Source organism: Ylistrum balloti, unplaced genomic scaffold (genome assembly GCF_031769215.1).
Source record: "Ylistrum balloti isolate Yb309-2 unplaced genomic scaffold, AGI_CSIRO_Ybal_v1 Utg371002, whole genome shotgun sequence".
Taxonomy (NCBI): domain Eukaryota; kingdom Metazoa; phylum Mollusca; class Bivalvia; order Pectinida; family Pectinidae; genus Ylistrum; species Ylistrum balloti.
Genome location: NW_026782559.1, coordinates 478,834 through 496,678, shown reverse-complemented (window position 1 = coordinate 496,678; position 17,845 = coordinate 478,834). Strand labels below are relative to the sequence as shown.

Genomic DNA, 17,845 nt, shown 5'->3' with positions numbered 1-17,845 from the left:
ACGCTGGCATGGCGGTCCTATGGTGTAATGGTTAGCACTCTGGACTTTGAATCCAGCGATCCGAGTTCAAATCTCGGTAGGACCTGTTTTTAGGTAATGAAACATTATTTTACATGCACATGCAAATAAAAAATTTCAGAGTTCACGAAAGACAGTATATATCGTGAATGGAAGTATTATAAGTTTAGTTTCATGCAGATAGGGGAAAAGCTGAATTGTATAGTGTATAATTGAAACAAAAAAATAGGATTCATCAGGTATCTCAGATTTTACTGTCGGAAGATACATATTGAGTTTTAATCATTTTGTTATGAGCTGGTTAGACAATGAAGAATGCAGGTGTAAATTTCAATGGAAATGAGTCATTTAATCTGTTTATCTGGATACATTCTCGACGCTCTAGGGATTATCGAGGATGTATTAAATAATCACCACAAAGAGAAAGGAAGAAAAACATCCAAATAAATCAGAGACAATATTTAATTAAATAGTGATGTCTTATATTACTAGTAAAGAGGTACACAACCTAACATTAGTCCTAAACTGACCCACAGGAATACATATCATGATTATTATATTGTGTTTTTTCCGTGAGGAATACAATGGATAGTTCAGTTCTTTTATTTTGTTGGGCGAAAGTCCCATTATATGTGAAGAATGATTAAATGATTAAGCATATATATACTGATGGAGAAACGAAAAGATTAAACCTTTTTGAACACAATGATGACATGTTTGAGAACACAATTTACAATAAAATATAATACATACAAAAAGATGCCACAAAAAATGGAATGCGACACATTTTTCCCGTCCTCTGTTAGTGAAAAGCCATAAGATTTTCCTCAGTTCATTAACGTTATGCAGGAATTACAATTTAACACAAATGTTAAAGAAAAAAAAAACTGGGTCAGGTCCTACCGAGATTTGAACTCGGATCGCAGGATTCAGAGTCCTGAGTGCTAACCATTACACCATAGGACCAGTTGCCAAATTGAAATAATTTTAAGTATATATACGTTTTAATCAATTTGATACTGCGCTTTGATCAAATCATAGTTGAGAGGAATGAATTGATAAGAATAGTATTTTGCTGGCTTCTTTTTGTTCTTTTTTCAAGATAAATTTGACTGAACACACCACTCGTTTAGCACTTTTTGGACGCATTTCCGGCTTTCCCCAAATGACGTCATCGACCGACTGGAAACTCCACCAAAGATGTCTGCGCCCATGTTTGATACGGACAGTGAGGATGAGTTACCGCCTGGTTGGGAGGAGAGGGTGACTCTTGAAGGGAAAGTCTTCTACGCCAAGTATGCTTATTTGTTCAATTGGGAAATGTTCTGAATTCAGGCAATTTTCTTTTGAAGTGATACAGAATATTCCCACTTTGTTTACCTGTTGGTTATGAAAATATGAGATGGTCTTAGCAGCACCAGTTTCGGATCGGTTAGACATTTACAGAGGCGCTGCTAAAAGACGTTTTGAAAACTCGCTAAGTCAACTTTATGATTTTTTATGATTATTACTGCCATGTTTTTATGCTGAAACTGAAGTAAATGGTGTTAGGTATGGGTAATAATATGCTAAAATGGCAATTGATATCGCTGACAATTGTTCTCGGTTGACAAAAGTGTATAGCCTATTGGAACATCAATTTATTTTTAGCCAGTCTTTTTTCTGACGCAGTAGATGAATGATATTTAACATTTTCCACTTTCAGTCACGGTACAAAAGCAACACAATGGGAACATCCTGGGTCTGGCAAGAAGAAAATAGTAAAAGGAGGTAAAATCAGACAAAATCAGATTTAAATAATGGTCATGGGCTTATTCCAACCCCAACCCCCAAGCTTATTCAACTCCTTGTAATATGAAGCAAGGCTCATGCCAGTGGTTGCCATTGTCACATTTTCTGATAAGTGAAGTGGTGGTGAAATGTTGAATTTGGTGATTTTTTTGGATGACAAAATCTTGTAAAAACGTATTGAACGGGAGCTGGTAGTCCTTTTGTTTATGTAATACAGGTAATACTAGTCATCAGACTGTCTTATCAATGGTTTTTGCCTTCCCTTTTTTTTGTCAGTTCAAGTGAACCAAATTTATTCTATACAATTCCGATAAAACTAATGACAAGGAAAATTAAAAACTCTAATCTAATATTTCATACAGAAAATATATAACTTTAGTATATTTTTTCTCATATCTCAGAAAAAAAAAATCAGCAAAAACCACAATTGCTATCTCAGTCTGAGCAAATATCAAGTACAAACATATTTTTACTTACTTATACTTCTTGAATACCTAGTTATGCCTTTTTTATAATTTCTTTTTGGCAAAAAGGAGGGAAAAGGTAACAATGTATTTATGAAAGATACATTGAAGCAAAATTATGAAAGTTTCATGGATGACTCATTTCCCAATGTTGGCTTTAATTATCATTAAGTTCAAGGACTGATTTTTAAATTTCTTTGCTGGTCATAACATCTTTTATCATATGATCAGTAAATAAACTATTATCATGATTTGCTATCAGATGGTTTAATAATTTTTTGCTTCACAGAAGATGGTGATGTGGCTATGAAGTATGCTCTTTAAATGAACACATCCTGAAGATGTTGAGTTTGACTAATTTTTCATTTATTTTCCACCCATTTCATCCATGAACAGGGAGGTGAATTTAAGATGGGTGAAAATATATCACACTTATATAACCCTTTTACATAATCCTCAGTGGCCAAAATGAACATGGGTTGAATTTGTGTTTAATGATAAAAAATAACCTATCCTGATGATTTAGTTCTTGTAAAAATGCTTGAGTCAAGAATCTGTATTCATCAAAATCATTGATATCTAAATAATTTGTTTTGAAGATTTACCGTTTGGATGGGAGAGGAAGGTGTCAAATGATGGAACAGTGTTCTATGTAGAGTAAGTGTATATCTTCAAATACAGACCAATCATATGGTTGTAAAAATTCTGATTACAATATCTAAATACAAATAAAAAGCAGGGAATTATGTTCAACTTAGAATTGTAACAGTTGTAATTTTTGAGCTTTCAAATTTTGATTTTACATGTGTTACCAAAAGTTTTAAGTAAATGAGATAAAATTATCCAGAGGTTATGAAACAGACTTTATGAATTTAGTTTTCAAGATTTGGTTTTTTCAGTTTTATTTTATTCTTGGAAATAATGTGAAATAGAATCTCCTAATAATTACAGTCTTTAATGCATAGCCAAAATGTAGAGAGCATCTGTGAAAACTCATTTTCTACATCCAACAACTCCTTGTTGTTCAGAGTATCTGTTGCCAACTTCTATGCCAGATACAGTTATTATGGGCTGTAATAGCTGAGTCAGTTAGGTCATTGGCCTAAGTAACCTCATGCAAAGATCAGCAATTATTGTGTCCTTGTGCAGTAATTTTGACCGCTCTGTATTGCATGTGGTGGTCCTCCTGTATGTTGTTCAGTGAGGTAGCCATAAACTAGTACAAGAAGACCAAATCTAAAAAATGACCCTTTCTGTTCACAGATTGATTGGTCAAACAATTTAATTTTTACTCTCAACTCAGAGAGACAAGTGTAATCCTCTTTCAGAGGACACCTGTTACAAGGTCATTAATTATTGTAACAATAGTTTTATTGATCAATCTTTTTAATGGTCCTTTTAATGTTTTGTTTTTCAAATTATTAAAGTTTAATGGATTTCTTTTCAGCCACATAAACTCCAGGACAACTTTTACTGATCCTAGGCTTGCATTTGCAGAGGAAGTAAAAAAATCTAAATATGATTTTCGCCAAAAGTTTGATGGAAGTAGCACGGCTCTGCAGGTCATTCAAGGTCGTGATCTATCAGGAAAATATGCAATAGTTACTGGGAGTAACACTGGAATAGGTATATATATATATCTCATTGTCCCAAAATTTAAAACAAATTTATCATTTTAGTGTGTCTTTAGATATGTAGACCCATTTTTATCAAATTAATAACTTGCTAATTTGAAAATTCGTGACAAGTTTCATAAATCTTGTTAAAAAGGAATGCTCATAAAATCTCCAATATATATTACATTACAATATTATTTTCATATGATTTGAGTTTGTTTGGTGATGGAGAATTATCTCCCTTTAATCACTCTGTTACGTGGAAGGGGACACTACAGTGTTTTATTGACAGAGTGATGTAATTACGACATTAAAAATAATTGTATTGATTAGTTTCATTAATTAATCATCATTTATTTTAATCGTCAATTTAATTGATCAATTTTTGTTTAATTGTTGACCCACTATAAAGGAAAGAATTGTTCCACACAGGTAGAGCATAAGAATTGCATTTGCTGTGCTGTCCACATAACATGATTTTAACAGGCAATAAATTTGGGATCTGATCATTTCTCTTATTTGTCAACATTTGGTTTATTACTAGTATCTCTCTTAACACTTCCTGACCTTTGACCTTTAGTTTTGCATTTTTTTCCCTGTGAAGAAGGCTTTGGGTTCAGTCCTCCAGTTGAGACATACTAGAGTCTTTGAAAATAGTAGTTGCAAGTCGCTGCTTGATGCTTAGTATTGTGATAGTGTAATTTTTCGCCCATTGTATGTTTTACGTGGCCATGCTGGGGGTCCTGCTGCAGGGCATATTTCAGCCTCCTACAAACCACATGCAACATGTACTGACCTCACCTGTATCAAGTAGTCATCATTTAATAACCATGGTTACTGATAGGATATTGAAAAGAAGGCAAAACATGAAAAATATAATATATTGATATTTCAAATCATAAAAACATTTTTGTTATTACAGGTTTTGAAACAGCAAGGACCTTAGCACTTCATGGGGCCACAGTGATTCTGGCCTGTAGAAACATTACAGCAGCAACGGAGTGTAAAGAAGCCATTTTAAAAGAGCGTCCATTTGCCAATGTGGAGGTCATGAACCTTGACTTGGCCTCTCTTAGAAGTGTCTATACCTTTGCTGAAGCATACAGATCCAAACAATGGTAACAAAGGTTACTTTTGTTTTTGTTAATGGTAAAATATAATCATTTTGTGTGTAAAACATCATATTTTAAGGTTAACTGTCCAAACGGCAAATGAACTGGTGCTGTGGTCCGGTATTTGTCCATTCATCCATTGATCAATGTCAACTTTTCCGTTTCACATGTTTTTTCTCAATAATTAAGAGGACCAAGATCATGATGTTAGACCAGATGTATGTTGGAATGAAAATTTACCACATTTGTTTAAATGAATGACCTTGACTCACTTTCAATTGTCAAATTCAGTCAAATTTCTATTGAATTGAACTTTGATGATTCAAATTTCTCCATGTATCAAAGTTTCTGTCTGTCCTGAATTTTATTCCTATATATCATACTAACCTTTATGAATCAAAGTTTCATAAATCAAGCTTACTGATTTATTGACCGTAAGCTATGATAGCACAGTCATTAACAACTCTTGATTTAAACAAAACAAGAAAATCTGTACTGTACAGGTATTTTTGCCCCACAGCTAATTTTCACAACTTGCAACGAAGATGTACTACCTGACAACGGGAATATAATAGCCCGCTATCATTGGCACTGTGTTACGAAATGAAATTCATGACAGGACACACATGAAAGTTTCATTGCTTACTTACGAGTCCTGATATTCAATCAAAGATAATGGGATATTTTGTGTTATTGACCGCCGCCATTGTGGTACAGCTTTATGTGACGATCATTTTCTCTCCCTAGGCCCCTTCACCTGTTGATACTCAATGCTGGTGTTTTTGGTCTGCCCTACACAGCCACTGAAGATGACCTTGAGACAACCTTCCAAGTAAATCACCTGTCACATTTTTACTTGACCAAACTACTAAAGGATGTTCTTGTATCCTCACAGCCAGGCCGTGTCATTGTAGTGTCCTCAGAGTCTCATAGGTGGGTAAATTAGGTCACAGTGATCCAGTTATTTTACTTGGACACATAAGTAAACAAGTTACATGTAAATACAGGAACCTATCATTTTGTTCAAAGTCTCAGACAGACTGCATAATTAGGGCATATATATTTTTTTATTGAGGGGGCGGGGAGGGGGGAGGTGAGGGGGGCAATGTTGAAACTCTAGTGAAACAATAAACGAAAAAAAAATTGCTACATTTCTAATAAACTAAGATTGATTGCATATTAAAGCAAACTCAGTTGATTTTCTAGAGAAAAATTGTATGCTAATTGCTGAATTTTTGTATGTGAAAAATACATTTTATTTCTAGATGTTGAATTTGATGAAAATTTACATAAATATATATCATCCAGCAATAAACCTGTGTCTTGTGATGAGCCCACTCATATCAATTGCTGTTTAGTAGAATAACAAGCAGATGCTATGTCATTTTCCAGTTATAAGTCCACTCTCAGACTTGAGGTAGAGGAAATCTGTTGGCACCCTGGTAGGGGAAAAATGTTGGTGCCCTGGGTTGGGAAAAGTGTTGGTGCCCTGGGTTGGGAAAAGTGTTGGTGCCCTGGGTGGGGAAAAGTGTTGGCCACCTTAAAACAGTATATGATTATGGCATAGTTTGTGTTTTCCAGAGCCACTGACCTGACGGTAGAGAATATCAGCATGGACAAGTTATCACCAGGAAAAGCAAAGTACAGTGACCTGTGGGCCTATAATCAGAGCAAACTTTGTAACATTCTCTTTGCTGTCCAACTCAATAAACTACTGGGCCCTAAAGGCGTTGTCTGCAACTCTCTTCACCCTGGCAATCTGATGAGCTCAAGTTTGATGAGAAATTGGTGGCTGTATAAACTTTTAGCATTTGTCGCAAGGCCCTTCACAAAGAACATGGTAAAGAAGTTTGTCTCATGGCCCTTCACCTGAAATACTGTATAAAAATTGAATACCATTATATTTTTGTAGGCCCTTCACCTGGCATAATGTAAATAATATATAAGATAAACTTACAAGAATTATGCTTATTAATGCCACTCTTCAATGTGTCCAAACTCATTACCATTTTACATATTTTGGCCCTTCACCTGGCATAATTTACCAACACTTGTCCTTTACCTTATATGGGATATATGAAATTACTACCCATTTCAGAAACCAATCAGTTAGGATAGGATATCAGGAATAAGTGGCCCTTCACCTTGCATATATACATAATGTTATATTCACTTACACTCATACCAAAAGGACTTGATGGAAATTAAACTGACTTGTGTTTTTTTTTCAATTATAACAATATTACAGTTATGATTGCTACTACAGCAGGCCTGAATAGAAGCAGGCTGTATGTTCTAGAGATTCTGAAACGGAAAGTTATGAATTTTTTTCAAACTTGGCTAGTTGGTTGGTTACAGGTATTTCAGCGTTGTGACTCTTCCTATTGCTCGCACTAATGAATTTCTGAGTTCTGACATTGTCACATGACTCGTACTAAAAATAGAAAAAAAAAAAAAACCTCTGCCTTAATGTATTATGGATATTATCTCCCTTGAACTTTTTTTCAATTGAAAATTTGTATTTTCTATAGCAACAAGGGGCAGCGACGACAATCTACTGTGCAGTATCCCCTGACCTAGGTGATTGTGGGGGTCTTTATTTCAACAACTGTTGTCGTTGTGAACCTTCTACAGCAGCCCAGGACAGTCAACTCGCACAGAAACTCTGGGACGTTAGTGAACAGATCCTCGCATCAAAAACTCCAACAGAGGAAATGAAAGGCATATAACACAAGGTTAGTTCACATACTTTACAGCAAATTTCTTAGTTTCCATGGATTTTTTTTGTTTTCAGTTATGAATGCTTCTTATAAGGTAATCTAAGTGTAATGAAGGTACTATTCAAATTGCTCTGCGTCTGTGGACTGTTGTCCGACTGTAACCAACATTTGTTAGTGCTCTTTCATGAGAAGTACAGGATGGATCTTTCTGAAATTGCATATGTAGGTTTCCCTTGGTCCTTAGTTGTGCCGGTTAGATTTTGGGACTGATAAAGAAAACCAAAATGGCTGACAGGAAGCCATCTTGGTTTTTTACAATGAAGTTTATTATCGCTATTTCTTGAAAAGTACAGTATGGATCTTTCTTCAATTTCATATCTAAGTTCCCTTTTGTCCCAAGTTGTGCCCATTTGATTTTGGGTTTGATGAAAAAACAAAATGGCTGATGGGCAACCATCTTGGATATTAACTATGAAAGGTTGTTATTGCTATTTCTTGTGAAGCACTGTATTGTTTTTTCTTAGACTTTATATGCAGGTTCCCCTTGGTCTCTAGTTGTGCAAGTATGATTTTTGGTTTGGTCAAAAAATTAAAATGGCTGACAGGCAACCATCATGTATTTTAGCTTTGAAAGTTTGTTATTGCTATTTCTTGAGGAATACTGCATGGGTCTTTCTTAAATTTTGTATGTATGTTCCCCTTCGTCCCTACTTGTGTCAGTTTGATTTTGGGATTGATCAGAAAAACAAAATGGCTGACAGACAGCCATCTTAGATTTTGACTTTGAAACATTGTTATCACTATCTCAGATTTTATGTGTATGCTGTCTTTGACCTCTTGTTGTGCTCATTGGATTTTTGTACTGATCAGATAAAATAAAATGGCCCACAAGCAGCCATCTTGGATTTGACTTTGAAAGTTTGTTATCACTATTTCTTGAGAACTACTCAGTGCATAGGTTCCTTTAGGCCCCTAGTTGTGCCTGTTTGAGTTTGGACTGACCAGAAAAAAAAATGACAGACAGGCAGCCATCTTGAATTTTGCCATTTAAGGTAAAGATTATCATCACTATTATTGCAAAGGAATGTTCAAATGAGCTTATAAAGATAAAAAAAATGGTGGGCGCCAAGATCCCTCTGGGATCTCCTGTTACAAGATTAACGAAAATTCACACCATCACAACTTCTTGTCTTTTTTCTGGTTTGATCATTCTGTTTCCATATTCTGCTTTACTTTAATGTTGTTAGAAATGACATTATCTATGGGGCTCATTGTTCATTCTTTTAATATTGCAGAGTTATCTGCTCTTGTGAACAGGTTTTGTCTGTTACGTTATTAATTAGTGCGTGAAAATTACGTCACTTTCTCACAAATTTATGACATTATTATGTTACGTATAGAACAATCAATACCTTCTTACAAGAGCAGATAATTTGAAAATAAAAGACCCACTAAAAATAAGTGATTTACATGATAACTGGTCATTTTTGGTGATTTTTTTTTTCTTTCTTATCTTAACACTTTAGACTTCCTGTCTTGTCAATTAATGAAGACAGAGTAAATACAGGCTTGGTTGTAATATTGTAGAAAAAATCAAACCAGGAAAACTTTTCTCGTTTGTTGTGAAAACATTTTCCCCCCAAAAAATTACCTTTTCGTGTTAAATCATTTCAATTGTCATCTAGATAAAATGAAGTACAGGGGTGAGGAGTTTTGTAAGTCAGATAAGTAGAAGTGCCTACAACAGACAGAAAATTTCATATACACCGTAGTTTTCATTGGTTAAGTATAATGATGCTAACATATGTATAAAGATATTAGTGTATTCTGTTTATCCAATAAGCAATAACCCCATGTCCACTGATAAGACCATCCATATCTATAGCAGAGACAAATCTTGTTTCATTGTCCAGTAATGCTCATTCTACCCCCTGATTTTGAGTACGAAGTTTTGCGTTGGACTCCTGAGGTCCTGTAATAAACCCACCCTCTGATTTTGAGTCACAGTTAATGTGTTGGACCCCTGAGGTCCTGTAATAAGCCCATCCCCTGACTTTGATTCTGAGGTAATGTGTTGGACCCCTGAGGTCCTGTAATAAACCCACCCTCTGACTTTGAGTCAGAGTTAATGTTTTGGACCTCTGAAGTCCTGTGTTGGGCTCAACCCTGACTTTGAATCTGAGGTAATGTGTTGGTCCCTGAGGTCCTGTAATAAGCCCACCCCCTGACTTTGATTCTGAGGTAATGTGTTGGTCTCCGAGGTCCTGTAATAAACCCACCCTCTGACTTTGATTCTGAAGTAATGTGTTGGTCCCTGAGGTTCTGTAATAAGCCCACCCCCTGACTTTGATTCTGAGGTAATATGTTGGTCCCTGAGGTCCTGTAATAAGCCCATCTCCTGACTTGAAGTCAGAGGTTATGCTGGCTCCCTGAGGTCCTGTAATAAGCCCACCCCCTGACTTGGAGTCAGAGGTTATGTGTTGGCTCCCTGAGGTCCTGTAATAAGCCCATCTCCTGACTTGAAGTCAGAGGTTATGCTGGCTCCCTGAGGTCCTGTAATAAGCCCACCCCCTGACTTTGATTCTGAGGTAATGTGTTGGTCCCTGAGGTCCTGTAATAAGCCCACCCCCTGACTTTGATCCTGAGGTATTATGTTGGACCCCTGAGGTTCTGTAATAAGCCCTCCCTATGACTTTGATTCTGAAGTAATGTGTTGGTCCCTGAGGTTCTGTAATAAGCCCACCCCCTGACTTTGATTCTGAAGTAATGTGTTGGTCCCTGAGGTTCTGTAATAAGCCCACCCCCTGACTTTGATTCTGAAGTAATGTGTTGGTCCCTGAGGTTCTGTAATAAGCCCACCCCCTGACTTTGATCCTGAGGTAATATGTTGGACCCCTGAGGTTCTGTAATAAGCCCTCCCCCTGACTTTGATTCTTAGGTAATGACTTGGACCTCTGAGGTCCTGTAATAAACCCACCCTCTGATTTTGAGTCACAGTTAATGTGTTGGACCCCTGAGGTCCTGTAATAAACCCACCCTCTGACTTTGAGTCACAGGTAATGTGTTGGACCCCTGATTTCCTGCAATAAGCCCACCCTCTGACTTTGATTCTGAGGTAATATTTTACTCTAAATGATGTTGTCTCATGAAGAATATTGCTGACAGATTTCTGTACATGTACTATTTAATCATGCCTAAGTGCCATTCTTGTGAGTAAATGATAATTTCACTTTTGTTTCAAGTCACATGGAAATGTGATGTCATATTTTTATGTGAATGATCATTGCAAGAGAACTTTAATAGTTCATTTGTAAAGCATCAAGTAAATACCTCCTGCATGGTGTTCAGTGATGTAGCCACCAGCTAGGATAGCCCACCTCAAAATGTGTCTGGATGTTCACACAGGTTGATAATTACATTAAAATAACAAACAAACTAGAGACCATATAGTCTTTGTCTTAAAGACTAAATAATTCTCAATTTTCAACCCTGTTCTGTAGGTGTGTATGTGTTTCAGCCATCTATCAGGAGGGGTTGAACCTAGCTAGAAAAATGATCCCCGTTTCCACAATTTTCAGTTAAATTTATTTTAGAAATTAGTTAATTTATATTTGGTAACATATATTGAAATGTAGCATTTTCTTGTATATCTAGGGTTATTTTGTGATTTATATGCCTCTCTGCTGTCTGTAGATCACTGTCATCATTTAGCGTTAGGAGTCCATATATCAAATACAGTGTAAACAGTACATTTTTATGTTGTTTGTTTTAGTGAGATTTCACGTGTGAGATTAGTATCTTTAATTAAAATACAATCTGGATTTGAATGACGGGGGCTGCAACAGCAACCTCGGGTAAAGATTCAAAGTGTGAAGTTCTATGCCTCTAACCGGTAATGGTTTGTGGTTTCCAGCAAACCAAGAAATGGAAGGATCTGTGTTTTGTTCTTGAGTAAAACACTACTCAAACAAACCTGGATAACATGGGATGGGCCTTTGATATGTTGTGGGACCCAGTATTTACTGCAGGAAAACCTGCCTCAGAATGACACTGACTGTAAACAGGTGTTAAACCTAGTCAACAAACTAACAAACAAACGCTTTTGTCATTCTTCAACATGGTTTATTTATTTATTTATTTATTTATTTAATGTTTACTATTACACTCTTTTCTCTCAGCAAACAAGCAAAATCTGTTTTTCCATTTGACTTTCAAACAGTAATTAACACATGCAGTTGGATCTTTGACATGCAGTGTTGCCAACTTCTCAGCGTGAAATATCTGGTCACGGACTGTTTAAACGTTAAAAAGAGTGTGGGGGATGACTTTTCTCTGGACTTTTTCACTAAAACATAAGAGTAGAAGCCACATCAAAAAAATAACAATAAAACCACATTACAGTAATTTCCTGAACTTCATAAGATCTGAATCATACCTCTCCTACAGTTTTATTGTAAATTCATGCATAACATTGGATGCAAGTAACATGTTTAGGAATGATATTGAGCATTTAATTCTACAGACAGATGAGAACAGCCCTTGTTTCTGTTGCTGTAAAATCATAAAGTTTTTTGTGGACTTTGTGGGTACTCCATGAACTTATATGTCTACGAAATGATAACCCAATAAAACTGACATGGATTTTACAGCTAGTTAATTTTGTGATCAACTAAAATGTACGTTTTTTTAGAAAGACATTTGAGCAGTACTGGCTGTAGGTTTAAGTAATTCAGTTCTGGTCTCTAATAGTTGGCACTCCTGTGACTGATTTATTTGATGACTACTCTGTATCTGATTGATTGATATATATATATATTCATTGTTCTAATTTTAATAAAAACCTTAACACAAGCGATCCACTCACTAACCTGCTGGTATTGATATCATTATACACACACGTGTGTGTTTATCTGTTCTGTTCTGTTTGTGTACTAGATTGATATCTGCAAATATTATTCTGTATCTGATCCTGACATCCCGATCAAGGGTCTCTACTCCTTCACCTAAGTTTTACATTTTTTGTGTTTCCTTCACACTTCTGCTTCAGAAAAAATGCACAATAACAAATCTTTGCACTCAAACACTACCACTGCTCAGGTTTTCTCAACTCCCCGCTTCCTATGAAGGGTTCTCGACTGTTTTCAACAGAGCACCATTCAGCACCAAGTGTTAGCAAGAGAGATGTGAAGTGAAAAGAATGCCTGAATTGGCTACAAAAACAAGACCAAACTTTCTAGTCAAGCAATTTTCGAAATGAGTTTGTTGGAAATTTCTTGAAGTGATTAAGGTATTATATAGTTTTATGTACCTGTATAATGATATGACGATGCATCATGGAAACTGACTAAGTACAACTACACGGCAGTCTTATAAAGAATGCTTACAGTACTTACATGTTGTTTTCAATGTTCAGGATAGTCGTACAATACGTAGATATTGTTTTCTACATTCTGGTCGTACAATACATAGATGTTGTTTTCTACATTCTGGTCGTACAATACGTAGATGTTGTTTTCTACATTCTGGTCGTACAATACGTAGATGTTGTTTTCAATGTTCAGGATAGTCTTACAGTACTGGATGTTGTTTTCAATGTTGAGGATAATCTTACAATACGTAGATGTTGTTTTCAATGTTCAGGATAGTCTTACAGTACTGGATGTTGTTTTCAATGTTGAGGATAATCTTACAATACGTAGATGTTGTTTTCAATGTTCAGGATAGTCTTACAATACATAGATATTGTTTTCAATGTTCAGGATAGTCTTTCTTGCCTCTTGTTGAACCAAACATTTACCAGAAGTGTCCATGCAAAAAATGAAAAAATTTGAGGAGAAAAGAACATTTTCTGACAGCTTGAGAATTTTGCTGAAATGAAATAAAGATGTTCCTCTTCAGTTCACGAGTATCATATTGGTCGAGATTCACTCCTTTCTAAATTCACTGAAGTAAAATTTCTCTATCTTTTTTATAGGCTCTTCATCTAGAACATCAAATGAAAGGTTAAATGTCACATTAACATAATTACATGCAAACTTGCTTGATACTCAAATATACAAATGATTCAACAAAACCAAAATTTTCAGGAAACTTGTTTAGTAGACATATTACCTTAATTCTTCGTTCTGGTTCGATTATCGGCAATTACTATGTATATTTTATGAGACTGCTGTGACCTGATTGGCTGATGTCTTTCGGCACTCTAACTGAATGCTTTCCGCATGTTGCCTTTTGAAGAATCTAATTATGGCGAGACTTGCTTGGTAAACTTATTACATAATCTCCTCACTCAAATTCAATCAACCATAAATTCCATGCATATTTAATCATGATGCTGTATTGCTGATTTCTTGAAAGTCTTGAGGATAACTTTCCACACTTCTGTCAAAGGAATGATCAAATATTTTATGAGACTTGCATAACAGACTTAGTACCTTAACCACCCCCTTGATTATCAGCTAATTCTGCAAATATCTGATGAGGCAGCTGTGACCTGAATGGCTGATTGCTTTGTACAGAATATCTTCTGAAGTAATAATAATAATGTTTGAAGTTATGTTGCAATATCTGAGTATTAGATGCTGTATTGCATTTTATTAATGTGTATAAAACATTTCACTATTTTGTCATACTTGAGTGGTAATAGAATCATTAATTGATCCATCATCACTGAAATTAAGTGACAAATATTCTATCATTAACATAAAAGAAGGGAATATAATGGTATGATAAGCTGATTTTAATATTCACAGCATTATGCTACTACATTGTTTTTATATTGAACACTTTCAACAGAACTTTAAGCTGAACATTAACAATAAATTATTTCAATACTATAGTCTCCTGTGTTACTCACTTTAAATGTATATATTTCACATTGAATATGGACGGGGAATCCCAATGACTACGTCCTTGTTATCCTGCGACTCATTTTGAAAACATGAAATGCCCCCTGCCAAATATATTTTTGGTATATTTAGCAGTGACGGAAAACAAGTGTATTTTAGCATGTACATTAATTTCTCACTAATATATTACATTTGAGATGTTGAAAAACGGTCGAAGTAAATGTTTTTGTTCGGTGCATTGGACAAGCTTATTTAGAAAAAAGTCATGAAATTACTGTATTGTTTGTTTAAGTTTGAAACTGATTTTATGTGGGGATCTTAAATTAATTTTCATATCTCAACATGATTGGATCAGTGTCAGATAAACAACAAACCATTGCAGTTTTGTGAAGTTTCAATAAATTCTGTGATGTAAATAGCACACAGTTGGTTTGTGTCTTGAATTATAAGTTGAATTTTGCCCGAGGACAGGAAAACAGAAGTAACCTGTCACCAAGGCTAGCCATTTTTAACTTCATTTACCTTGGCCAATATACAGGTTTCATTTCATGAAACTGAGGAATTCTCTGTGTATAGGAAATTGTTACCCTTCAGCAGTATGAGACTGATTTGAAAACGGAGAAATGGAGGTGTTATTTTATTGTAAATATATTTTTTGTCAGTGAAATATTCAGGTAATTTGCGCAGGTCTTCTAGGCCTTTTGTTCTCATTTGTTCCGAGTGAATCAATCTCCGTCATTCAATCTTTAAAAAAATGTATATACATTTAGGGTAGGGGTTTGGGAAGCTTGGTTTGAAGTGAACATCACTTATCACCAATAACAGAAACCTGTCATGTTTGCCAAATGACAAAAGATTGAATTTTGTGGACAGAAGAGAAAATGTCTTAGATAAAAAAAAGTGTTTAACTTTTGTGACGAATTTGTATAGTTCTTTTGGAGGATTTGCTGGGTTCCATGTTGGTTTGGGCATGGGTTTTGTATATCTCACATTTTAGATGATCTATTGAAGATTATTTTACCGTGTGATCTTAACTACATTGTGGTTTGGTTTGATCATAAAAATTCAAATTACCTGAATGTTGTTAGAAAAACATGGTTTCAAGTTAAAATTATTTTCATTCATTTTTCCCTTTTTTTTGCTAATTGTTGGAGAAAAGTATGCTATAGACCTGAAAATGACTTGTAATAGAAGCATACTCTTAAATTTACACGACTTTTTTCTTTCTTTCTCTAATTACAGAACAAGTGTGAATCAGCTGTCCGACAAACTATCTGTGATATAGCTACGTCCCTGTGTGACATTCCACTGGATCACTTCACCTTAGTGTTAATCATAAGTAGACACCTGGATTATCACCAGTTCCACTGTAAATTATCCTGTGATGTCCTGCTGTAGGCCCATGTCTGGTGATACGCCCTTTCTGATCAAATTTTTTTTTTTCTTTAAAAAATAAAATTGATGATATTCATGTCCATCATTGTATGGAGATAGGTACATCTCCCTTCTTTGCGTTTGAGTTAAAACCGTGGTCCCTGAATCATATATTTATTATTTTGTATTCCGTGACTGCTCGAGATTTAATTTTTATTTATTATTTATTGTATCTAGTGCTGGTCTATGTGTTCAATTCATAAACAATAATTGTTTGTTTTCTTGTCTGTTTGTGTAACGGAGGTCATTATTCATTTCAATACCTCCACTAGGAATCGAACCAGGGACCTCTGGATTATTAGGTTGACACTAAACCAATTTGTCTAAAGAGAAATTCTCTCTAGCCGAGCGGTATATTGTGGCTAGTATTTACCAGGGTTACATTTGTAAACATTAATATTATCTCATATGTTTTCTGCATATTTAAGAGAAATTATGAAAAATGTTTCTTACAGAAATCTCTGCATTCATAAATGTCTTTTGTCTCTCACAAGAGACACCTATAAACGCAGAGATTTCTGTAAGAAACATTTTTCATAATTTCTCTTAAATATACAGAAAATAAATATCAAATGGACCTTATTTTAATCATTGGTTTTAATTAACTTGACAAATAGCAATTTGTGCTGGATGTTTAAAATATGAATAAATTTGTTATAATTTGTTTTATATGTCTTGTATTAGATTTCATGAAGTCAATTCAGTGACTTTCCCAACTCAGATATTTGAATCCTGAACTCTGATTGGACTCACTAAAATTTTGAGAACCCACCACATCTCTTAGTATTGGGACTTGTCAAAATTCTAGAATTGTTGTTCTGGATTTCTCTTAAAATTTCCTACTAAAATAACAGTCAATATTTCTTTAAAAAATATCAACAGCATGTGTGTGTGTTTAATCTAGAAAAAGATATGAAACGCGATGAATAAAGTAAAAAACATTGGAAAAATTGGTTTTAATTAAGACAAATTATTGGTTGGAAATTATTACAATTCATCCTAAAGGGAATATCGAGTTTTTGTACATGAAATCAAGCACAGTCAAAAATGCTATTTTTCATGAATACAAGAAAATTGTTGAGAATTTAAGAAAAACGTTACTTATGTAAAGTTTTGTATTTCAACTAACTTTTAATAAAATTCTCAAACATTTGACATTTAACTTGTTCATTAATTTTGCATTTGTTAAGAATTTTTTATGTCATAATGTTTTATTCTTTGTTGATTGTATATTCTCAAAATTTCAACAGCTTGATTATCAAGAAATATTATGTTTGATATTTAGATTGAGAAAAAAAAGGTATGTAACTTTCATCAATTGTACACAGGTGAAACAATTTAATCATCCATTTTATAATTTTGTTTAAATAGACAAAAGTCATTATAGTATATTATATAAAATTACTTTTGTTTAAACAAGTGAAGAAATGATTAGATACTCATTATTATGGGTGGAAATCAAATACATTAAAATAATGTTCTGGAATTTTATTTCTCATTTCGTTCAAATTTTGAAACAAGTATTTTCAAGATGTTTAAAAAGATTCAAGAGAAATTGTATAAAATTTTCTTTCTACTTACTGTCTGTTGTTTCTGTGTTCAGTATATAATTACTGGTATATTGAAAGGCCAGTGCTATATGTATATGTTCACAAATATCATTTTCAATTCACGTACCTTGGGGTACATATAATTTGGATGGCAACCGCTATCAGATTTAGCCATGCTTCTTAGCAAATCCCCATAAATACTTTTTAAACTAATTTTTGATATATCAGAGTTTTTTGGTGTCATTAAATTCTTTTACCTTATTCATACAAACAAAAAAATGTAAATCTTTTT

General features: G+C 34.5%; 1 protein-coding gene and 2 non-coding genes across 3 annotated transcripts; 2 read left to right on the top strand and 1 right to left on the bottom strand.

Moving 5' to 3' along the window:
- The first annotated feature begins 13 nt into the window (after nucleotides 1-13).
- On the top strand, nucleotides 14-85 carry Trnaq-uug (transfer RNA glutamine (anticodon UUG)). Its single transcript has one exon. It is a non-coding gene; the product is annotated as a tRNA-Gln (tRNA).
- An 827-nt stretch (nucleotides 86-912) lies between these two features.
- Trnaq-cug (transfer RNA glutamine (anticodon CUG)) lies at nucleotides 913-984 on the bottom strand. Its single transcript has one exon. It is a non-coding gene; the product is annotated as a tRNA-Gln (tRNA).
- Nucleotides 985-1,218: 234 nt separating this feature from the next.
- On the top strand, nucleotides 1,219-16,466 carry LOC132560018 (WW domain-containing oxidoreductase-like). Its single transcript, XM_060224677.1, has 9 exons — nucleotides 1,219-1,313; nucleotides 1,724-1,788; nucleotides 2,873-2,930; nucleotides 3,721-3,899; nucleotides 4,812-5,007; nucleotides 5,749-5,934; nucleotides 6,583-6,841; nucleotides 7,533-7,736; nucleotides 15,812-16,466. Exons 1-8 carry the CDS (start codon nucleotides 1,219-1,221, stop codon nucleotides 7,728-7,730), a joined length of 1,236 nt encoding a protein of 411 aa, XP_060080660.1. The 3' UTR covers nucleotides 7,731-7,736; nucleotides 15,812-16,466.
- The last annotated feature ends 1,379 nt before the right edge of the window (nucleotides 16,467-17,845 follow it).